Genomic DNA, 25,355 nt, shown 5'->3' with positions numbered 1-25,355 from the left:
CATGGCGCATAAGGGATACATATCAAGGGGTGGGAACGAGCCATAAACCAGGCTCACTTTAATTTTATCAAATAAAATTATACAAGTTGAGACATGAAAAATATCCTAACATACACCTAGCACATTGGTCATGGCTCTCAATCATCCTTCATGCATATAATATCACATATTATATAATTCATCAATTTCATGTATCTTGTAATTTTATCACTAACCGCCACAATTATTAAATGAATTAACAAATTAAATAAACTCCTTTATTTAATTTCTAATTAATTCAATAATAATTGATTTTCTTGTAAAACTCCTTTTACTATAAATAATTAAAATCACATTTTAATTATTTATTTCTTAAAAAAATATTTTATAAAATCGCATCGGATCCGAAACTCTTTTCGAAAAATATGTATATGTGTAAGGCTGCCCAAAACATTTTCAGACTCACCCCTACACCTACTGACCGAACACTGCCCGAATTAAATTCAGACAGTCAGCCCAATTGCTGTTTTGGCAATCATGCTTTGAATTTAATGCAAAGCATGATTATTATTATTATATTATATATATATATATATATATGTATATATATATATCGTAATAAATATATACATATATATCTATACATATATATGATAATAATAATAATATATATCCTTATATATATTATTATAATATATATCTATATACGTATATATATATATATATATACCGTAATATATGTATGTATATATATATACATACATATATCTATATACGTATTTTAAATTCTATAAAAATAAATTTTTATGGTGTAGCGATATTGAAATATTTTCTTATGCGGTTAGAAATTAAAAATATTCAACATGAAATAAACCATACGATATAAAGAACCTGGCTCTAATACCACTGTTGGATCTCGAATCTCTATCGTGCCCAAGGCGCAGCGAAAGTTTAAAAATTATTTTGACATTCAAAATATGCTTGGACACTCGTATGGTTTAAATAAATGTATGTAGGGTGTTTCAAGAATTTTACCTATCAATCTTAAAAGATTGATGATGGCTCCAACTATTTCGAAACAATTTCGAAAATATCTCTTGTTGTAAATCCCTACGAACAATCAACTGGATTTTTCCTCCTTTCTTCAAATCAGGTCCACGAGCCGGATTTCCTGTTCCTCTTCTAAATTGCACTTAAAAGAAGAAGAAATTTTTCGTTGAAAAATGAAGAAGATGACTGGCCGAGAAGAGAGTTTTTAGCAGCAAAGAAACATTTTCTTTTCTCTGCCTTTTCTGAGAGCTTCGAGCAGAGAGAACGAAAAATTTTCTGTACATCCAATGCACTTAATTTTCTTCTTTTGTCAATCCCTTCAATCAATTGATTGAAGGGATTAAATGAGATTGTCGGCTATTATTGCCGACAACTCATTAACTTTTTTTTTTTTTAATATTATAATAATATAATATAAATATATATAATATATATTAATATATTATTATAAACATAAGGTCCCACTATCATAAATATATATATTATATATATCCATATATATATATATATATATATATATATATATATATGCATTTATATATATTGTATGAGTCCTTAAATCCGAGTCCAACTCGGAAAAATTAATTAAACCCTTTTAATTAATTTTGCTCTCAAAATTTCTATAAGCCTTTATAAACTATTTATAAAGCTTATCTATCGATACAATCAAATTTGTTCATCATAAATTCAACTCTTTGAATTTATTATCTCAATGGGAACAGGAAAACCAGTACTTGTGTAACCCTCAATGGTTCAGGGATACAGCTAGCTATGGGTCAAGGCTTACCCTTATTATCCTCATTCTATGCATCAACTCCTTGATCATAAAATGTCAGAACTCATTTCTGATTTAACCCATCGAATCATGGTAAGAGCGTTAAGTAGCACCGCCCCATGATTCCCTAGGTATCACTGATAGTGCCTGCAAGAACCAGTCGATTATGGTTAACGTACAGTACAGTCCCTTCATCTCATATATCCCGATCGAAACTGCAACCATTGGTTCATCGAGGGTTGCACGTGAATTTCGATAACGATGTGATGTCTTTGAGAATACATAGTGGCATCGCATGTGTAACTTGGTAAACACTTTACTCTACTACACATCTTACACTCTGGCCAGAGATTCCATGCACTATTATCTCATTTTATCACATAGGATATCCACACCCGTAGGTGAGCGGTGAATCCCCGACTACAATGCACTGGCTCCTACATGTGTCGCAACTGTACCCAACCTCGCCACCTGATGACCCTTATGGAGTCGGTAAACGAGTCAAAGTAAAGTCCTAGCATGTAGAGCCTCAGTGTTGTCCCGGGTCGTAAGGACTAATGGTGTACAACCATAACCACGGACTTATCCACTCGATGAATGATAACCACTTGGGAAGTCCGAGGGAGGGTAGTTCAGTGAACTCATCGTATGAGCACCAATCTGTATGATTAAACATCTCTATGTCCATACCAATGAAACGTGGTACACATCATCACAGTTTCTAGTATCGAGCTCGAGCGATTCTTATCCTTATTTCGGACGGCTCAATCGACTAGGAACTTAATTTAGAATATACAGTAATTAATAATATGTGTTTCATGATTGCCATCACATGTACAACCTCATATTTTACTATAGTATATTCAAGGTCTTTATCTATGCAACTTGCATGGGTATACAAATAAAGAAAATGCCAGATAAAAGATTAATTATATTAAAATAAAGATTGTTATTACACTTGAGTCAATAAAATCCCTGACCAACATTTGGCTTACAGGGCATCTACTCTAACAAAACTTTCTGAAGAATAATTAAGCTCTTGTTACGCTTATGTTCCTTTTGTTTGTCCCGACGTCCCCAGAGACAAGACTTGTTCAGTACCACATAATTCATTATGTATTGATATTTTAGTTTGCTCGTGGTACACAGAGTCACATATGGTGCTCACCATGTGAATTTGCAATGACACATTCCTTGGGAGAGAAATGTGAAGTTCTCGGGAGAGAACAACCCGCTGCATCAAAGGGACGTCGAGTAGAGCATAATCAAAGACGGTGGTGCTCACCAAGTGAATTTTTTTAAGTGTTCGTCATTGAGGCGTCATACAAAGAGAGAGTCTTTTGTTATTGAATAAGCTCTTTGCATGATTGTAACATATCGATATTTTAGTGAATTCATTTTATATCTGAGCATGTCTCGTGGACTTAGATTGATTGGTCGAACTACGTTAAAATCTTATCTCTTTGCCTTTGTTATTTTTACATATACTAGATATAACACTAATACGAAATACACACAAAGTGAAATTTCTGAATTATTTTTAATCATTGAAATATTGTGAGATTCAATTGGAAATTGTCCTAGTTAGGTAATATAGATTAATAGTATTATTCTCTTCCATATATTTATCTAGTCTAACTTAAACAAACAGTTAAAATTTTAGTAAGTAAATAGTAAGTCTATGTGAGATCGAATGGATATATTATAATCCGACTAATCATAACTTGAACTATACATATTATTTTTGCTAATTTCCCGACAGAAAAGACCAGTCAGTTACAAATGACAGAGGTGTAGAGATTGATTGACAAATGAAAATCAACTTGAAGAAGAATTTTCATTAAATATTTCTACCTTTGTCGAGTCAACTGTGTCAAGATCTAGCGAGTTGAGAGAAACTCACAAAGAACCAATGAAACTTCCTATTAGACCCAGAGAACTATAGGTCACAGTTACTGTCGTCGAATATGACTAGTCCAACACTGCTTCGATCCTACTAGAATCCATTGAACTCTTTCTTGGATCGGACATGGAGAAAGAACACCGCCCAGTAAATCCAAACTCATCGGTTCAAATTAATATAACTATGTATCTTACTGAGATTTTGTAGAAAATACTTGCTGCTACACAAGCTCACTCATATTGTGAATAAACTCAGTTGTTGTTGATAACTTATATAACTCGTTCGTCTAGATAGTCTCAAAAGTTTTAAATTTATAATTTCACGAACACATATGGTGCATTTGTCAAAACAAATGACATCACTAGAAATTTAAAAGGTTTAAAAGTTTTAAATTTATAATTTCACGAACACATATGGTGCATTTGTCAAAATAAATGGCATCACTACAAATTTAAAAGGCTTAAACCTTATACAATCAATAGCCTTGAATATCTTGGTTTTTGCTCTAATATGATAACGATTAGATCTATAGTGCATATCTTAGCGTGTAAACTTATTCTGAAGTCTACCAAGCAATTTGTATGCAATAACTAATTACTCTTGATTCTCACTAGAATCTTTATTACTTATCAACATCATGCTGGAATTATATCTTCATTCTAATTCAATCTCAATACAAACTGTATGTGAACAATGGCTCCATTCTGATGTCTGTCAAGGAAATACTCTTCCCACGATAACTCCTGGTCATAAAGATCTCATGATCATTGATTCATATTATTTATCTATAACGATTTCAAAAGATAAATACACATGGCCTCCTTAGCACTAAACTCGATACCAAACTGAATCTTACTGTAATATCCGAAAAATCCATAAATCTATTTATGATTTATTAAAAGAATTTTAAATGAATTTTAATTTATTTCATTTGATTATTTATGATTTAAACATTATTGTTATTTAAACGCTTTATGTGTTGTGTAATAATTTAAAAGTTGACATTTCATGTATTAAAATATACGTTTATTTATTCTGTTAAATGATTTTAATGGTTTTATGCACTTCATTTATGAAGTGTAAAGTTATGATTTAAATTAATTGATGTTAGGTATATGTCTAATATAATTTTATTCCTTGCTAAATAATTTAATGTTTTCGCGATGGTATTGATCCTCAACTGAGAAAACGAGGAAAGCCTATGAACGAGGTCGGAGAAAATAATTCTACGAGTATTTTAATTAAGTATAATATTGCTATGGTTTTATTTCAAGAACCGGGAGGAAAAAATTTTATTAGTCAAGTTTGAGGGTGTTGGGCAGACTACGTTTGATGTAGCCTTCCCAACCACCGCCCCTTATCATTATAATTCCCTACCGCATGCCATTATTTTGTTCCTTGTCTCCTTATCTTCACGTTCTTCCCTCATCTTCTCCATTCCTCCATCTTCTTCTCTTCATTTTCTCAACCTTCATCCTCCAAAATCGCCTCCCTTTGAGCAGCTGCAGTAGATGGCTCATATCTCCTTCATCCGATGTCTAAACTTCAATCCGTTTGAAGGGTTATCTTTCATTCGTCCGTAGCTCCGATTTGAATCATGTATATATCACTATTTTTTATGGTCATTTCAGCCTAGATCAAAGCCTTCTTGAAGATGTTTCTACAAAGATTTTTATTCCATTTCTTCTTATATTTTACCTTTGATTCTTGGTGTCTTCTCACCATGTAAAAGTTTTACTTTGAGCTTAGGAACAGCTGAACCAATTCCTGGATTTCATCTTCCTTCGGCTGCCTTTTGAGCATGTCTCGATTTCATTTGAGTAAGACTAAATCTCTACCAAGGTCCAAGTTAATTCGGTTCTTTGAGAACAAAGGCAAGTGCAAGTATTTTAAAGGTTTGAAACCACCATTCAAGGTATAATTATTTTGGTATGAAATTATGTATCTTGAGGTATGTATGCATGATTTTTAAGAGTTTCAAGAGCATGAAATTATATGTTATGTTACGAGATCGTGAAACATAAGCCGTTTTTGTCGAGTTCTTGAGTTCGATACAAGATTTTCATGTTTTTTTTAAGTTTTGATGTGTTCTTGTAGCTTTGATGAAAGTTATTTCAAGTATTATAGTGTGAAAAGTATGACTTTGTTATTTTTACATATACTAGATATAACACTAATATGAAAGACACACAAAGTGAAATTTCTAAATTATTCTTAATCATTGAAATATTGTGAGATTCAATTGGAAATTGTCCTAGTTAGGCGTAATATAGATTAATAGTTTTATTCTCTTCCATATATTTATCTAGTCTAAGTTAAACAAACATTTAAAATTTTAATAAGTAAATAGTAAGTCTATGTGAGATCGAATGGATATATTATAATCCGACTAATCATAACTTGAACTATACTATTTTCGCTAATTTTCCGACAGAAAAGACTAGTCAATTATAAATGATATGAGAGGCGTAGAAATCGATTGACAAATGAAAAAAGACCGGTCAGTTACAAATGACATGAGAGGTGTAGAGATTGATTGACAAGTAAAAATCAACTTGAAGAAGAATTTTCATTAAATATTTCTACCTTGGAAACTGCATTGCAACTTATTTATAAGTTGATGCATGTAGATAAGAGAGTATAAAAACATAATGCAAACTAGTAATAAAGCTTATGATGTGTCAAATTGTCTGGCATGCTTGAGTCCACGATTACAGATCAGAATATTGTTCAACAAAGGATTAATACCAACTCTGAGTTATATATTATCGCCCAGTATATTTCTCAAATTGCATGTGATCTCATTGAAAGAAGGTCGGGCTGCAGGTTCTTGATCCCATAATTGTTGTATGAGTTCAATGATCATCTCCTCCAAGTATGTTCCAGCCTTGGCAATTGATGGCCTTAGTCCATTTTCTGCAACTTCCAGAGCTATCTGTTCATGCATATATATATATATAATTAAAAAAAATTAAATATATGACTCATTCATGATTAATATATATATATATTACACCAGTACGTACTTACTAGCTAATTAATTTGAATACCTACCTTTGAAGGACCATAATCTGTATCGATGTAGGGATATTCACCACTCACTAGTTCATTCAATATGACACCAAAACTGTAGACATCACATTTTTCGTCATAAGCACCGCAACTAATCACCTCAGGAGCCATATAAATAAAAGTACCTGCAGAAACATATATGCAATGCATGCATTAATATATATATGATGGATGAAATTAATTAAATTTCCATGCATGCACGTAGTACCTGTTTCCCCTGTGAGCGCCTTTTCTCCATCACTCAAGAAGCGGGCATGCCCAAAATCAGCTACTCTGACATGTAAAGCATCATCCAGGAAAATGTTGCTTGGCTTCAAATCACGATGAACAATCTTTGGGTTGCTTTGGTGGAGATATTGCATAGCTTGAGCAATCTCCAATGCTTTTGCAAGTCTATCCTTGAATGGTGGAAGTGGGATGTTTCTTTGCTTGTGCCTTTTCCCCGAACCATGGAGCCAATCTTTTAGATTCATTGTCAGGAATTGAGTGACGATCCAACATCTATCCGGAGGATCAAGGCACGCCCCCATGAGCTGCAGCACCAAAGGGTGGCGTTGGGCGGACAGTGTTTCCACTTCTTGCATGAAGAAGTTGATTCCGTCGTTTGATTGGAAGAAATCAGGGTACATGCACTTGATCGCAACGTCCATTCCCCTCCATCTTCCTTTATAAATGTCAGCAGTGGTGCCTTGAGCTGATAAATGCAGCATTTCAATCTGCATATATATATATATATATTAATTTGCAGAAGCTAGCTAGGTAGTGAATTAATTAATATTTAAAAATAATATATATTAATGAACCTCTTGTGGATGGATGTACCATCCGTTAATCTTGGCTTGATTTACGAGAGAAGCAAGATGATGAGGATGAGGATGAGGATCAACAGCTTGCTGTGGGGAAAGTGAGAAAAATTCCTCATGATTATTAATTTTGTGTTTGTTGAGTATGAGATTCAAGAAACCATTGTCTTGTGCTACTTGAAGACAGTATTTTAGTAAGCCTTGGGTTCTTTCTAGCCTCATCTTGTACATGCTTTTTAGCTCTTTCTCCTTTGTCAGCTCCTTGTGTAATATTTCATTTTCTTCCACCTTCATTAATTACCATGCAATTTTAATTTTATTTATAAACAATTAATTTATAATTTCCTAGCTAGCTAGCTAATAAATATATATATACATACTTGTGGGAGGTGCTGGTTGAGCTTGTTGGTTGTCCCACGGGGGATGTGGTGTGTAGTGGCTGGTCCCATGATGATACAGTCACTCAGTCTTCTGCAAAAGCCGGCGGTGGCGGTGGCTGTGGCGGTGGTCTTCCTCCTCGAAGTGGAAGCTGCATGGCTTAATGGACTAAATGGGATCACCTTCTTCTCTGGTGTTGTCTCTTTGGCGTTCATGATCGATGTTTTATAATTTGTTACAATAATATTAATTTACTGAGTTCTCGATTGGATCTAATAATTAATTGGTCGGGAGGCGGAATGAAGGAAATTCTGATGAATATTCGATTGTTACAAGTGAATTACATATTTATGAGCTAGGAAGATGATTATCTAATTAATTAACAAGAAATTCATATTCAAAGTGAAATCAATAATTTGTCACCTTGTGCTGTTGAATCAAATTTGACGATGTTGCCGAGGGTTGGAGTACAAAATATATATGTACCTGCAGATCGATCGATCAGCAACAAATTATTAATTAACAATACATATATGCCAATTGGTTGGTGGATATTTCAATGTACAACTACTTCTAATTATTTAAACTCAAGTCTTTACAGTTGATAATATTATAATTATATATATATATATATATATATATTATAGATCGTAGTAATGGTTTTGGAGACATATTGTTGGATATATATGATCCCGATCGGAGAAACTCCCACCTGAATTTGATAATTATCTATTAAATGATATTTAATGTCGTCATACTTTCATATTTTGTACATTTACAATTCATTATTTGATGTTCCTCTACAAAATATATATATTTAACTTATTTATTACACACTATTTTTTATTAATTTTACAAGATAATATATGGATACTTAAAATAAAAAAAATTACATGGTGTACTTTATTTTTCTATTAATCTATCTATTATTCTATTTTATTACTACTATAAGTAGGAATAACACGTATTTTTTTATCTCTATTGTTTGTCGTTTTTCTCAAATGATCTCTTTTTTTTTCGGGCTGTCAAATTAGTCCATAATGTTTTGTAATGTTTTCCAAAATTCGTCACACCCCTTCTCGACGTTAAAAACTAACAGGAAAAAAGCTCATCTCCAGGTAAATACCCATTTTGGTCCCTTTTGTTTTTCTTTTTTTTTTTCAAAATTGTCTCTCTTCTTTTTAGATTGTAAAAAATGATCTATAATATTTCATAATTATTCTCAATTCGATCTCTACCATATATTAATATTTTTAGTCAGCCATCGAGTGAAAATATTCAAGATATTATAAGGCGTGTCCAAATAAACTAGTTAATAAATACACATCAATGTCAAAAATTATTTTCACATCGACTAATAGTACAAGTGATCTCATCACATGCTTAGGTCCAGTTCGAGTCCATAACCAAGAATCGGGGTTCGAGTCAAGCTCTAAGTGGTAAAGACAGCCCATGAGAGTAGGTGGTGGAATGACAGAGGTCGGTTGGTCCCCTACATCTCTCCCTATAAATACAGTGTTTGCTCATTTCATTTGCAACCACCATTACTAATTTTATTTTGAGGGGTTTTTAGCTCATCTCTTTACTTGAGCGTCGGAGAAGCTACACCGTGACATCCTTTCAGACCCCTCTAACACTATTTACTTGATTTCAGGTTCATTTCGAAATTGATGTTTTTGGCTCGATCGTGTTGGATTCAGATCTCGGAGAAGGACCCTCAAATTTTAGTGAGCATATGGGGTATCACCGACAAAGATAAAATTTTAATCAAATGCAAAAAAATAATTTCATCTTCTTATTCGCTAATATGTTTTATGCAAACAAATTTGTCATGGATTTTTATTGGTAAAATCACATGTTTTGAGATTTAACTTCGAAAACTTATTTACTTTAACATAATATATATTAATTTTTGAATTAAATAATTCTCAAGTTTAAGAAATAACTGGTTTGCAATTCAAAGGAGTTAAAAATATTATTCGGAGAGAAAGATTGTATAATTTAACAGTAAGACACAAATAGAAGAATCAGATTACTATGATATACAGTGGTGCAGTGTTTTGATTATAAATTGAACAAATTAATGTCAATAACATTGACTTACCTTAGATGAATTGTTGATATGCTTCGAATTAGTGTCTTTTGACTTTGTTGTTCTCGCGATTTGGTTCATCCGTCCGAGAATTCTCAATTTGGGAAAAATCATTTTCAGATACTATTTTAGAAGATTTAAAAGGAGATAAGTTGATATCCGTTAGATTTTAATGAGTAGATTATGTTTGGGACCGAATTGGGATAATTATGAAATATTAAGGATCATTTTGGCGGCCTGAACATAAGAGAGACTATTTTGGGAATAAAGACAAACAAGATGGACCAAAATGTGTATTAACTCATTTCAGAAGCTACAAGAGACAGACAGGGTCGTATCTCCATTCTTTTTTTAACGGAATGATGAATACAAAGACCAAATCGAGAATACGAAACATTAGAGATTATTTTGGCAGCCCGAAAAGAAGAAGTCAATTAAATATATATGCTTAGTATTGTTTTTATTTCAGTAAAAGGGATTGTTTACTTTTTAATTTTGTCAAAGGATCTCAATTTAAATATAGTTTGGTCTTTTCATAATTGATACTTTTTTTCAAAAAGAAAATATGGTAATCATCTCAATTTGAACCCCCGAACTCATGCTCACCAAACACTGACAGGAACATTCACCACTAATAATGTTTTTGTTTATTATTAGTAATAAATATATATATACACACACACACACACACAAATGTATAAGTCAATCGACAACAGTCCACATGAAGTGAAAAAAAGTCGATACTAGTCGACTTTTCTCCAAAATCAGTCAAACACAATCAATAATAGCTGAAAATCAGTCGAAACCAGTCGATATTTTTTTAAAATCAGTCAAATTCAACATACTCGGTAGACATCATTCGATATAAAGTACTGAAAATCGGTCGAAACTATTCGAAAATCAGTCTATGTGAACCAAAAAAATACTCAAAAATCAGTCTATATGAATTAGAAATAATTTCGTATAAACTGAAAATCAATGATGATCGGTCCATTCATGATTTTGTTTAAAAACATTCAACAAAAAACTAATAAATGCTCAAAACAATGGTAAGAAAATTGCAGAGATATGAGGAAGGGGAAAAACGCGGATACATGTGAAAGGAGGAGGAGAGAGAAAAACACATATTTAGACGTTATCTAATATTTTAAATGATGTTAATATAGTGTTTTTACTAAAAGGTTTATCTATTGAATTAAAAATGATATCTCCTCAGTTCTTCCCAGAGTAATGGAACTCACATATGGGGGTGTAAAAATTTCAGATGAAACCAAAAAAAACGGTCGAACCAAAAAAACACGTTTTTTCTGTTCGGTTCTTTCGGTTATTTAACCGGTTTCCATTTTGAGTTTATATAATTCCGATTTTCCTGTTTGATTTTCTTTTTTAAGGAAAAAAATCCGAAATAACCGAAAACCGAAATATGTTAGAATTCTTTGAATTTGTTTTCCTAATATTGTATCCGAAACATGCCGTCAACCTAAAACTTAAAATAAAACTTAAAAACAAGTGAATAAGTAGTAGAATAAGTTGCTCTCAAAAAAAAATGGAGTAGAATAAGCAAATAAATGTTAGGGCTCGGTCGCACAAATCAAGACTGGAGAAGAAGACATTGCGCTTTGCTGTGCGCCTGCTTCACACCCTCCTTTCGGTATGCTTCACCATATCCATGTACTCACCTTGGTACGGTCTTCGCTCGGCTATTAGCTCAATCATTTTCTTTTTACCTCTTACATCAAACCCGAGGGCATTACTCAGATAAAGAAAAAAAATCTTGATTAGAGAAGAAGACCTTGCGCTCTCCTTCGAGCCTTCGCTGCGCGCCTACTTCACACCTTCCCTTTTCAATCATTTAAATTGAGTGATTTTCCAAAATTTATAAAATTTTATTTTTTTAAAATTAAAGCCTTGAACCAAAAATACCTAACCGAAAACACCAAGCCGTATTACGAAAAAACCAAGGTTCTAAAAAACGTGAAGCGCGTCGAAGCGTGGAGGTCAAGCTTCAAGCTTTTCAAGCTTAAGCGTGAAAAAACGTTTTCATTTTTTACTATAATTTTAATTATTTTAAGACAAATATTAAATAAAATGTTAGATTAACCATAAATATATGATTTAATAGATAATTCAAGTTCTAAACTATAAATGTACATATTTATAAAAAGTTTTCATTTTAAAAAATAAATGAAATCTTTCGTTCTAAAAAACGGTCGCTTAATCGAGCTTAAGTGTAGTGATCCTGCATGGAATCACCTATTAACTGGCAACTAATAGCATGCATTAAACTTAATACAGCAAAATACTTAACAGAGTAAAAACGTGCGGAAACATAACCATAATTTACATATCAGCTTAGTAACATAATCCAGGCTTAAATCTGTAGTGATACAACCATATCAAAAACTTAAAAGTAAACATTATACAGCTATATCGAATCCTGCTGTATAATAAACTCCTCAAGGCTCCTGCTAGGGGTGGGCGTCGGGTCGGGTTCCTCGGATTCGGGTAGTTCGGGTCGGGTACCCGAACTTTTCGGGTAGTAAAAATACTACCCGAACCCGAAATTTATTATGCACTACCCGACCATTCGGTTACCCGAAAAAGTCGGGTAGTTTCGGGTACCCGACCTCGGGTACCCGAAATTTATAACCAAGAAACAGAAAAGAGCCATTGCACTCCCTCAATTCTCCCCTTTTGAGTTTTAATATAATATATATGTATAAATTATAATATATATATATATATATATATATATATATGTGCCATAATTATTTTATAAATATATAATATATATAGGTCGGGTACCCGAATAAATTTCGGGTAGACACTTGTCTACCCGACACCAACCCGAACACAAATAATCGGGTTCGGGTAATTACCCGAACCCGATATTTTCATGAAATTACCCGACCCGATTAGGATAAACCCGATCGGGTCGGGTCGGTACCCGATACCCGATGTAAAAACGCCCACCCCTAGCTCCTGCTCTCTAGTCCTGCCTTGAACTACCAGCACCGTCCATCCTGCGACCTGCCCCATGGAATAGGGTGTCCAAGATAACAACTAGGACATGAGCGCTAACGCCCAGTACATAAACATGAGTAAACATATGTATATAGTGCATGCAACATGATGACTGGTAAAGGGTCATCTGAAAAGTCATGCTCAGTACAGGCGCCACATGAGTGCTGCCACAGCACGGATCAACCTCTGGGTGCAACCACACTCGTCTAGTACACCAGAGTAGACAGACATAAATGCCCCCGCCGTCGCGGTACTCTTAGTGACAGACTATCGAGTATAGAGGTGAGAGGCTCTATAATCAGGTATAACAAGATATAGGCTCAACGTATATATGCACATGACATATGAATATAGAAAGTGGTAAATCATATATCATGTCATATTATAATGCTAAATAAATGCAACATATAAACATGTATACTCGCTGGCAATCTCAGTCAATGTGTACGTACCTCTAGGCTAGTTCAAGTATAGTAGATCCTAGGTTCCAAGCCTATATTCAAAAGTTCACCGTATCACTACATAAATTCTATAAGCCTTAACTAAGCTAATAAGTACTCCCAAAACTTAAATAGATTCCCGAACCATACCTTCGTCCGTAGATAGCCCTTTGGAATCGCTAGTCCCGGATGACTATAACCACACCTTGGTTATTTCAGAACCTCTATTATAACCGATAGGGCCCTCAAGTGTATATCTCACACTATATAACTAAAGAAAGAAACTCGGGAATTCATAATTCAAACGAAATCAGACAAGCCCTATTTATAGGCAAAATTCCCGGCCAGGATTAGAACCACCGATCCAACTCACTCCTTGCATGCATGACACGCCGGGATCGGAACGTCCGATCCAACGATAGGAACTTCCGATCTCGCCTCCGATCAACACTTGTCAAAACTCGTGACTGAGTCATCGGGTAAAGCTGGCAGCCGGAGATCGGAACGTCCGTTCCAAGATCGGAGCTTCCGATCTCGGTGCTTCCGCTGAGCTTCCGAAGTGGCTGGGATCGGAGCTTCCGATCCGGCCCAAAGTCAAAAAGCCCAAATTCTCTTCCGAAGTCCAATAACACTCCGAAATTGATTAATTACCAACCCTTAATCATGTTTAAGATAACAATATGAAACATCAAACCATGTTTTATTATAACAACTGTAATTACAACTACATGGTAATAAAAAATACAAAGCAAACAACTCAGGATATTCTGCTTTCATACGACTCTCAGTTTCCCAAGTTGCTTCTTCAACGCCTCGGCGCTGCCACTGTACCATCACAAGTGGTATAATCTTGTTCCAAAGAACTTTCTCCTTTATGTAGTGACCCTGCATGGAATCACCTACTAACTGGCAACTAATAGCATGCATTAAACTTAAATACAGCAAAATACTTAACAGAGTAAAAACGTGCGAAAACGTAATCCATAATTTACATATCAGCTTAGTAATATAATTCAGGCTTAAATCTGTAGTGATACAACCATATCGAAATTCTTAAAAGTAAACATTATACAGCTAATAAATCGTGCTGTATAAAAACTTTCAAAGCTCCTGCTCCCTAGTCCTGCCTTGAACTACCAGCTCCGTCCATCCTGCGACCTGCCCCATGGAATAGGGTGTCCAAGATAACAACTAGGACGTGAGCGCTACGCCCAGTACATAGACATGAGTAAACATATGTATATAATGCATGCAACATGATGACTGGTACAGGGTCATTTGAAAAGTCATGCTCAGAACCGGCGCCATATGAGTGCTGCCACCGCACGGATCAACCTCTGGGTGCAACCACACTCGTCTAGTACACCAGAGTAGACAGACATAAATTCCCCCGCCGTCGCGGTACTCTCAGTGACAGACTATCAAGTATAGAGCTGAGCGGCTCTATAATCAGGTATAACATAAATAGGCTCAACGTGTATATGCACATGACATATGAGTATAGAAAACGATAAATCATACATCATGCCATATAATAATGCCAAATAAATGCAACATATAAACATGTATACTCGCTGGCAATCTCAGTCAATGTATACGTACCTCTAGGCTAGTTCAAGTATAATAGGATCCTAGGTTCCAAGCCTATATTCAAAAGTTCACCGTATCACTACATAAATTCTATAAGCCTTAACTAAGCTAATAAGTACTCCCAAAACTTAAATAGATTCCCGGACCATACCTTCGTCCGTAGTTAGCCCTTTGGAGTCGCTAGTCCTGAATGACTATAACCTCACCGTGGTTATTTCAGAACCTCACTATTAACCGATAGGGCCCTCAAGTGTATATCTCACACTATATAACTGAAGAAGGAAACGCGGGAATTCATATTTCAAAACTGAAGCAAATGAGCCCTATTTATAGCCAAAATCTCGGCAACGATCGGAACCACCGATCTCGGGATCGGAACTTCCGATTCCAGCTCATTCTGTGCATGTCCGACACGTCGGGATCGGAACCACCGTTCCGGGATCGGAACTTCCGATCGAACCCCCGATCAACACTTGTCAAAACTCACGGCTGAGTCATCGAGCATTGCTGGCTGGCTGAGATCGGAACCTCCGTTCCTGATCGGAACGTCCGATCCCCGTGCATCCGATCTGCTTCCGAAGTGGTCAGGATCGGAGCTTCCGAACTGGGATCGGAGCTTCCGATCTGGCCCAAAGTCAAAAGCCCAAATTTTACTTCTGAAGTCCACTAACACTCCGAAATTGGTTAAATACCAACCCTTAATCATGTTTAACATATTATTATCTTAAAATGGTATCTGGGTTACTACATTCTCCCCACCTTTAGATATTTCGCCCGCGAAATAACATCTAAAGATAAATCAAGATAACAATATGAAACATCAAACCATGTCTTATTACAACAACAGTAATTACATCTTATATGGTAATCAAAAATACAAAGCAAACAACTCAGGATATTCTGCTCGCATACGACTCTCAGTTTCTCAAGTTGCTTCTTCAACGCCTCGGCGCTGCCACTTACCATCACAAGTGGTATAATCTTGTTCCGAAGAACTTTCTCCTTCCTGTCTAGGATACAGATTGGTCGTTCAACAAAAGACAGATCTGGCTCTAGCTGAATATCAGTAGACTGAATCACATGAGATTCATCAGCTATGTACTGTCGAAGCAACGACACATGAAAAACATTGTGTATACTGGAAAGAGATGGCGGTAAAGCCAAACGATAAGCAACATCTCCGATCTTCTCCAGTATCTGGAAAGGCCCAATGTAACGAGGAGACAACTTGCCTTTCACACCAAATCTCATCACCTTCCTGAAAGGTGATACTCGCAGAAAAACATATTCACCAGGCTCAAACTGAAGTGGCCTGCGGCGAATATTCGCATAACTGGCTTGTCTATCTTGAGCAACTTTGATCCTATGCTTGATCAAACCTACCTTGTCTACAATCTGCTGCACCAATTCAGGACCCTCGACTTGCCATTCCCCGACTTCATCCCAGAATAACGGAGTACGACACCGTCAACCATACAATGCCTCGAAAGGTGCCATATCAATACTACGATGATAACTGTTATTGTAGGCAAATTCAATCAAAGGTAACTGATCCTGCCAAGATAAACCAAAGTCCATGACAGAAGAACGTAGCATATCCTCCAGCGTACGAATAGTGCGCTCTGACTGCCCGTCAGTCTCCGGATGATACGCCGTGCTCAAACTCAGAGTGGTACCCAACGCCTGCTGAAAACTACCCCAAAAACGTGAAGTAAATCGCGGATCTCTATCACTAACAATACTCACTGGAATCCCATGTAACCGCACAATCTCCTGGATATATAAGCGTGCCATGCGATCATAAGAATACTCCCGGTTATAAGGAATAAAGTGTGCTGATTTTGTCAAACGGTCAACAACGACCCAAATAGCATCACACTGACGTGACGTCATAGGTAAGTGGGTGACAAAATCCATAGTTACGTGCTCCCACTTCCATTCGGGAATCTCAAGATTCTGCAGTAATCCACCTGGTCGTCGATGTTCAGCCTTGACCTGTTGACAAACCAAACATCTCGAAACAAATTGATACACACTTCGCTTCATCCCCTTCCACCAGAATCTAGTTCGCAAGTCCTTATACATTTTCATACTTCCAGGATGAACTGATAATCGACTCCTGTGAGCTTGAGATAGAATATCATTCCTGAGCTCCGCAACATTAGGTACAATCACTCTATTGGATAGGCACAATAAACCATCTGCCTGAAAATGGAATCCAGATGTATTAACTCCATTGGCTAGACGTGCCAATCGCTGAGTCTTAACATCAGATATCTGAGCATCTCTGATCCGAGAATACAATGCTGGCTCAGATAGAATAGTATACAAACGAATCTCATTCTTCCTTTTCTTGTGCTTGAGCGTAAAACTCAATGAACAGCACTCTTGAATCATATGAGATATTTCATTAGTCTGAAGTGCAGACAGTCTCACCTGCCGACTCAAGGCATCAGCAGTAAGATTAGCAGAACCTGGATGATATTTGATTTCACAATCATAATCCTTCAGGAGATCCATCCAGCGTCTCTGTCGCATATTCAACTCTGCCTGAGTGAATAAATACTTCAAACTCTTGTGATCCGTAAATATCTCAAATTTCTCGCCATAAAGATAATGTCTCCAAATCTTGAGCGCAAATACAATGGCGGCTAACTCGAGATCATGCACTGGATAATTACTCTCCTGCAACTTCAACTGTCGAGAAGCATAGTCAATAACATGTCCATGCTGTGTCAAAACACATCCTAACCCCTGACCAGAGGCATCAGTATAGACAACATAACCTCCTGATCCAGAAGGTAGAGCTAGCACAGGTGCAGTAGTAAGACGTCTACGCAGCTTGTGAAATGACTCCTCACAATCCGAGGACCAAATAAAGGCAACATCTTTCCGTGTAAGCTGAGTCAAAGGCCTGGCCAACTGTGAAAAATTCTCGATGAACCGACGGTAATATCCCGCTAGACCCAAGAAACTACGAATCTCAGCAACCGTCGTCGGTCGAGACCAGTTCAGCACTGCCTCTATCTTACTAGGATCAACAGATATCCCTTCATTAGAAATCACATGACCGAGAAATACTACCCGATCAAGCCAGAATTCACACTTGCTTAATTTCGCATATAGCTGCTTATCTCGTAACGTCTGTAGAACAATACTCAAATGCTGTGCATGCTCATCTTTGTCATGAGAATAAACAAGAATATCATCTATAAAAACGATGACAAATCTATCCAGATAATCTCGAAATACCTGATTCATTAGATTCATAAAGACTGCCGGTGCATTCGTCAAACCGAATGGCATCACCAGAAACTCATAATGCCCGTATCTGGTCCTGAAAGCAGTCGTAGATATATCTGAGTCTCGTACCCGCATCTGATGGTATCCAGATCTCAGATCTATCTTCGAATAAACAAAAGTACCCTGTAGTTGATCAAACAGATCATCAATCCGCGGCAAAGGATACTTATTCTTGATGGTGACACGATTCAACTACCTATAATCAATACATAATCGCATCGATCCATCTTTTTTCTTGACAAACAAAACAGGTGCTCCCCATGGAGAAACACTCGGACGAATATATCCCTTATCAAGAAGATCTTGCAACTGCTGTTTCAATTCCCTCATCTCTGACGGTGCCAGACGATAAGGTGCTCGGGATATAGGCGTAGTTCCTGGTACTAGATCAATACCAAATTCAACCTCTCGAACCGGAGGAAAACCAGGAATCTCATCAGGGAATACGTCAGGAAACTCGCTGACAATCGGTAGCTGATCAATACCCGTACTACTCATGGACATATCAACTGCATAGATGAGGTAGCCCTCCCCACCTGACTCCAAGACATGACATGCCTTCAGAGCCGAAACAAGTGGCATCGGAGGTCGCGCACCCTCACCATAAAAGTACCAGCTATCACCCTCAACGGGATGAAACTGTACCAGATGCTGATAACAATCCATAGTAGCGTGATACAAAGTCAGCATATCTATTCCCAAAATACAATCAAAATCCATCATCGCTAATATCATCAAATTAGCCGATAACACATTACCCTCAAACTCCAGAAGGCAACCCATCACTAGACGCTTAGTTACTATCTCTTGCTCCAACGGAGTAGATACAACTAAATCCATATCTAATGATACATAAGGTAATCTATGTCTCTTAACGAAGCGACTAGAAATAAAGGAATGCGATGCTCCCGTATCAATTAATACAAGTGCAGGAATACCACATAACAAGAAGTTACCTGCCAACATGCGATCGCTTCCCTCAGTAGCCTGCTCCTGAGACAGAGCAAACACCTGCCCTTGAGTCTGGGGACGATAACCAGAAGAACTCTGTGGTGCTGGCTGCTGACGTGGAAAAATAGAAGCTTGAGATCCAACTTGTGATCCCGATCCACTAGCAGAACCCATGCGCTGAGGACAATCTCTCCGCAGATGTCCCTGCTGACCACAAATATAACAAGCACCAGTAGCTCTCCGACATGAAGCTGCAGGATGCTTCCCACCACAATGGCTACAAAACTCCTCCTTCTTCTTCTTCTTCCCAAAACGGAACATACCTCGTGAACCACGAGATCCAGATGAAGTAGTAGGAGTAGAAGAAGACGTAGGTCCAGATTGCACAATAGATTGAGCTCGAGGCTCAACAAATCCACTAGGCTGTGCTGGCATCATCAACTGTCCACGCCTGTTGCTGGTCTCCACAAGACGGCAACGGTTCACCAAAGTCTCATAAGATACCGGGTCATCACATACGACAACCTGAGAGTAGATATCTTGGTTCAGGCCTTGCAGAAAGATATCATATTTCGACGCATCACTCTCATTGATATGAGGACTGAAAGGTAGCAGATCAAGAAATCGCTGCTGATACTGATCAATAGTCATTGATCCTTGCCTCAAAGTAAGCAACTCCATAGATCGTGCTTGGCGAACAGCCGGAGGAAAATATAATTTCTGAAACTCCCGACAGAAATCCCCCCAAGTCACCTGTCCTCTCTCAGTACGTGCCTGAGCAACCTTGGCATCCCACCAAAAACGTGCTCTATCCTCTAGAACGAATTCTAGAACTTCCAATTTCTGCTCCTCAGTACACTCAAAAGCTCGGAACGTGCTCTCAAGTTTAGACATCCAGCTTCTAGCTTGTTCAGGATTCTTGCCTCCCACTAAGGGTTTCGGTCCTACCTGCATAAACTTATTAATAGTATAGCGACGTCGACCCTCATGAGGACGATGTTGATCATCCTGATGATGATGGCGACGATGATGATGACCACTTCCCTGGCCAACACTACCGTGACTCTCGTCAGCCATATCCTGAAAAGAATTGCACATTAAAACCCCAAATGCGCAAGAATTACTCAAGACTAAACTAAATCCCAAGTACTAATCCCAAAATCTAACCTGGCTCTGATACCAAAAATGTAGTGACCATGCATGGAATCACCTACTAACTGACAACTAATAGCATGCATTAAATTTAAATACAGCAAAATACTTAACAGAGTAAAAACGTGCGGAAACGTAATCCATAATTTACATATCAGCTTAGTAATATAATCCAGGCTTAAATCTGTAGTGATACAACCATATCGAAATTCTTAAAAGTAAACATTATACAGCTAATAAATCGTGCTGTATAAAAACTTTCAAAGCTCCTGCTCCCTAGTCCTGCCTTGAACTACCAGCTCCGTCCATCCTGCGACCTGCCCCATGGAATAGGGTGTCCAAGATAACAACTAGAACGTGAGCGCTACGCCCAGTACATAGACATGAGTAAACATATGTATATAATGCATGCAACATGATGACTGGTACAGGGTCATCTGAAAAGTCATGCTCAGAACCGGCGCCATATGAGTGCTGCCACCGCACGGATCAACCTCTGGGTGCAACCACACTCGTCTAGTACACCAGAGTAGACAGACATAAATGCCCCCGCCGTCGCGGTACTCTCAGTGACAGACTATCAAGTATAGAACTGAGCGGCTCTATAATCAGGTATAACATAAATAGGCTCAACGTGTATATGCACATGACATATGAGTATAGAAAACGATAAATCATACATCATGTCATATAATAATGCCAAATAAATGCAACATATAAACATGTATACTCGCTGGCAATCTCAGTCAATGTATACGTACCTCTAGGCAAGTTCAAGTATAATAGGATCCTAGGTTCCAAGCCTATATTCAAAAGTTCACCGTATCACTACATAAATTCTATAAGCCTTAACTAAGCTAATAAGTACTCCCAAAACTTAAATAGATTCCCGGACCATACCTTCGTCCGTAGTTAGCCCTTTGGAGTCGCTAGTCCTGAATGACTATAACCTCACCGTGGTTATTTCAGAACCTCACTATTAACCGATAGGGCCCTCAAGTGTATATCTCACACTATATAACTGAAGAAGGAAACGCGGGAATTCATATTTCAAAACTGAAGCAAATGAGCCCTATTTATAGCCAAAATCTCGGCAACGATCGGAACCACCGATCTCGGGATCGGAACTTCCGATTCCAGCTCATTCTGTGCATGTCCGACACGTCGGGATCGGAACCACCGTTCCGGGATCGGAACTTCCGATCGAACCCCCGATCAACACTTGTCAAAACTCACGGCTGAGTCATCGAGCATTGCTGGCTGGCTGAGATCGGAACCTCCGTTCCTGATTGGAACGTCCGATCCCCGTGCATCCGATCTGCTTCCGAAGTGGTCAGGATCGGAGCTTCCGAACTGGGATCGGAGCTTCCGATCTGGCCCAAAGTCAAAAGCCCAAATTTTACTTCTGAAGTCCACTAACACTCCGAAATTGGTTAAATACCAACCCTTAATCATGTTTAACATATTATTATCTTAAAATGGTATCTGAGTTACTACACTTTCTGTCTAAGATACGGATTGGTCGTTCAACAAAAGACAGATCTGGCTCTAGCTGAATATCAGTAGACTGAATCACATGAAATTCATCAGCTATATACTGTCGAAGTAACGACACATGAAAAACATTATGTATACTGAAAATATTTGGCGGTAATGCCAAACGATATGCAACATCTCCGATCTTTTCCAGTATCTGGAAAGGTCCAATAAAACGAGGAGACAACTTGCCTTTCACGCCGAATCTCATCACCTTCCTGAAAGGTGATACTCATAGAAACACATATTCACCAGGCTCAAACTGAAGTGGCCTGCGACGAATATTAGCATAACTGTCTTGTCTATCTTGAGCAACTTTGATCCTATGCTTGATCAAATCTACCTTGTCTACAATCTGCTGCACCAATTCAGGACCCTCGACTTGTCATTCCCCGACTTCATCCCAGAATAACGGAGTACGACACCGTCGACCGTACAATGCCTCGAAAGGTGCCATATCAATACTACGATGATAACTGTTATTGTAGGCAAATTCGATCAAAGATAACTGATCCTGCCAAGATAAGCCAAAATCCATGACAGAAGAACGTAGCATATCCTTCAAAGTACGAATCGTCCGTTCTGACTGTCCGTCAGTCTCCGGATGATATGCAGTGCTCAAACTCAGAGTGGTACCCAACGCCTCCTGAAAACTACCCTAGAAACGTGAGGTAAATCGCGGGTCTCTATCACTGACTATGCTCACTGGAATCCCATGCAACCGCACTATCTCCTAGATGTATAAACGTGCCACGCGATCATAAAAATACTCCCGGTTATAAGGAATAAAGTGTGATGATTTTGTCAAACGGTCAACAACGACCCAGATAGCATCACACTGACGTGAAGTCATAGGTAAGTGGGTAACAAAATTCATAGTCACGTGCTCCCACTTCCATTCGGGAATCTCAAGATTCTGCAATAATCCACCTGGTCGTCGATGTTCAGCCTTGACCTGTTGACAAACCAAACATCTTGAAACAAATTGATACACACTCCTCTTCATCCCTTTCCACCAGAATCTAGTTCGCAAGTCCTTATACATTTTCATGCTTCTAGGATGAACTGATAATCGACTCCTGTGAGCTTGAGATAGAATATCGTTCCTGAGCTCCGCAACATTAGGTACAACCACTCGATTAGATAGGCACAATAAACCATCTGCCTGAAAATAGAATCCAAATGTATTAACTCCATTGGCTATACGTGCCAAACGCTGAGTCTTAACATCAGATATCTGAGCATCTCTGATTCGAGAATACAATGCTGGCTCAGATAGAATAGTATACAAACGAATCTCATTCCTCCCTTTCTTGTGCTTGAGCGTAAAACTCAATGAACAGTACTCTTGAATCATATGAGATACTTCACTAGTCTGAAGTGCAGAAAGTCTCACCTGCCGACTCAAGGCATCAGCAGTAAGATTAACATAACCTGGATGATATTGATTTCACAATCATAATCCTTCAGAAGATCCATCCAGCGTCTCTCTCGCATATTCAACTCCACCTGAGTGAATAAATACTTCAAACTCTTGTGATCCGTGAATATCTCAAATTTCTCACCATAAAGATAATGCCTCCAGATCTTGAGTGCAAATACAATGGCGGCTAACTCGAGATCATGTACTGGATAATTACTCTCATGCGTCTTCAACTGTCGAGAAGCATAGGCAATAACATGTCCATGCTGTGTCAGAACACATCCTAACCCCTGACCAGAGGCATCAGTATAGACAACATACCCTCCTGATCCAGAAGGTAGAGCTAGCACAGGTGCAGTAGTAAGACATCCATGCAGCTCGTGAAATGACTCCTCACAATACAAGGACCATATGAAGGCAACATCTTTCCGTGTAAGCTGTGTCAAAGGCCTTGCTAACTGTGCAAAATTCTCGATGAACCGACGGTAATATCCAGCTAGACCCAAGAAACTACGAATCTCAGCAACCGTCGTCGGACGAGACCAGTTCAGCACTGTCTCTATCTTACTAGGATCAACAGATATCCCTTCATTAGAAATCACATGACCGAGAAACACTACCCGATCAAGCCAGAATTCACACTTGCTCAATTTCGCATACAGCTGCTTATCTCGTAACGTCTGTAAAACAATTCTCAAATGTTGTGCATGCTCATCCTTGTCATGAGAATAGACAAGAATATCATCAATGAAGACGATGACAAATCTATCCAGATATTCTCAAAATACCTGATTCATCAGATTCATAAAGACTGCCGGTGCATTCGTTAAACCAAATGGCATAACCAAAAATTCATAATGCCCGTATCTGGTCCTGAAAGCATTCGTAGAAATATCTGAGTCTCGTACCCACATCTGGTGGTATCCAGATCTCAGATCTATCTTGGAGTAAACAGAAGTACCCTGTAATTGATCGAACAGATCATCAATTCGCGGCAAAGGATACTTATTCTTGATGGTGACACGATTCAACTGCCTGTAATCAATACACAATCGCATCGATCCATCTTTCTTCTTGACGAACAAAACAGGTGCTCCCCATGGAGAAACACTCAGACGAATATATCCCATATCAAGCAGATCCTGTAACTGCTGTTTCAATTCCCTCATCTCTGATGGTGCTAGACGATAAGGCGCTCGGGATATAGGCGTAGTTCCTGGTACTAAATAAATACCAAACTCAACCTCTCGCACCGGAGGAAAACCAGGAATCTCGTCAGGAAATATATCAGAAAACTCACTGACTACCGGTAACTGATCAATACCCGTACTACTCATGGACATATCAACTGCATAGATAAGGTAGCCCTCCCCACCTGACTCCAAGACATGACATGCCTTCAGAGCCGAAACAAGTGGCATCGGAGGTCGCGCACCCTCACCAGCTATCACCCTCAGCAGGATGAAACTGTACCAGATGCTGATAACAATCCACAGTAGCGTGATACAAAGTCAGTATATCTATTCCCAAAATATAGTCAAAATCTGCCATCGCTAATATCATCAAATTAGCCGATAACGTATTACCCTCAAACTCTAGAAGGCAACCCATCTGTGAGACCTCGGTTCTAAACAACTAATCTCGATATTAAACAACAATTAGTCAATCAAGAACCAAGATTAAAAGCAATAAATTTTTTTTTTTTAAAATGAACAGTGCTCCGCTCGATCTGCAAGATCTTGCAGATCGAGCAAGCCAAAAATCTCAAGCCTCTGTCCGAGGCAAAACAGCCCTCGCTCGATCCGCAAGATCTTGCGGATCGAGCGAGACACAAAAATCCTAAAACAGAGGACTGAACATTTTCTCTCGCTCGATTCGCAAGAT

General features: G+C 37.9%; 1 protein-coding gene across 2 annotated transcripts; it reads right to left on the bottom strand.

Annotated features, from left to right (window-relative positions):
- Nucleotides 1–6,576: 6,576 nt before the first annotated feature.
- LOC140866615 (uncharacterized) lies at nt 6,577–7,992 on the bottom strand. 2 transcript variants are annotated; one of them, XM_073271642.1, is made up of 3 exons: nt 7,963–7,992; nt 7,583–7,870; nt 6,577–7,495 (listed from the first exon to the last, which is right to left on the bottom strand). In XM_073271642.1, exons 2-3 carry the CDS (start codon nt 7,811–7,813, stop codon nt 6,875–6,877), a joined length of 852 nt encoding a protein of 283 aa, XP_073127743.1. In that variant the 5' UTR covers nt 7,814–7,870; nt 7,963–7,992; the 3' UTR covers nt 6,577–6,874. The 2 variants fall into 2 exon arrangements, with proteins under 2 accessions (XP_073127743.1, XP_073127742.1); XM_073271641.1 differs by lacking the exon at nt 7,963–7,992 and having other exon boundaries at nt 7,583–7,959.
- Between the last annotated feature and the right edge of the window lie 17,363 nt (nt 7,993–25,355).

The sequence above is a fragment of the Henckelia pumila genome, chromosome 4, assembly GCF_033568475.1.
Source record: "Henckelia pumila isolate YLH828 chromosome 4, ASM3356847v2, whole genome shotgun sequence".
Taxonomy (NCBI): Eukaryota; Viridiplantae; Streptophyta; class Magnoliopsida; order Lamiales; family Gesneriaceae; genus Henckelia; species Henckelia pumila.
Note: the sequence above shows the minus strand (reverse complement) of the source record. Positions and strands in the feature narration are given on the sequence as shown.

Bases quoted from the DNA above. Each gene is read 5' to 3' on its own strand.
- LOC140866615 (XM_073271641.1), bottom strand. From the start codon at position 7,876: ATGAAGGTGGAAGAAAATGAAATATTACACAAGGAGCTGACAAAGGAG. The intron at 7,496-7,582 runs GTTCATTAATAT...ATATATATGCAG, and splicing joins GGTACATCCATCCACAAGAG to ATTGAAATGCTGCATTTATC.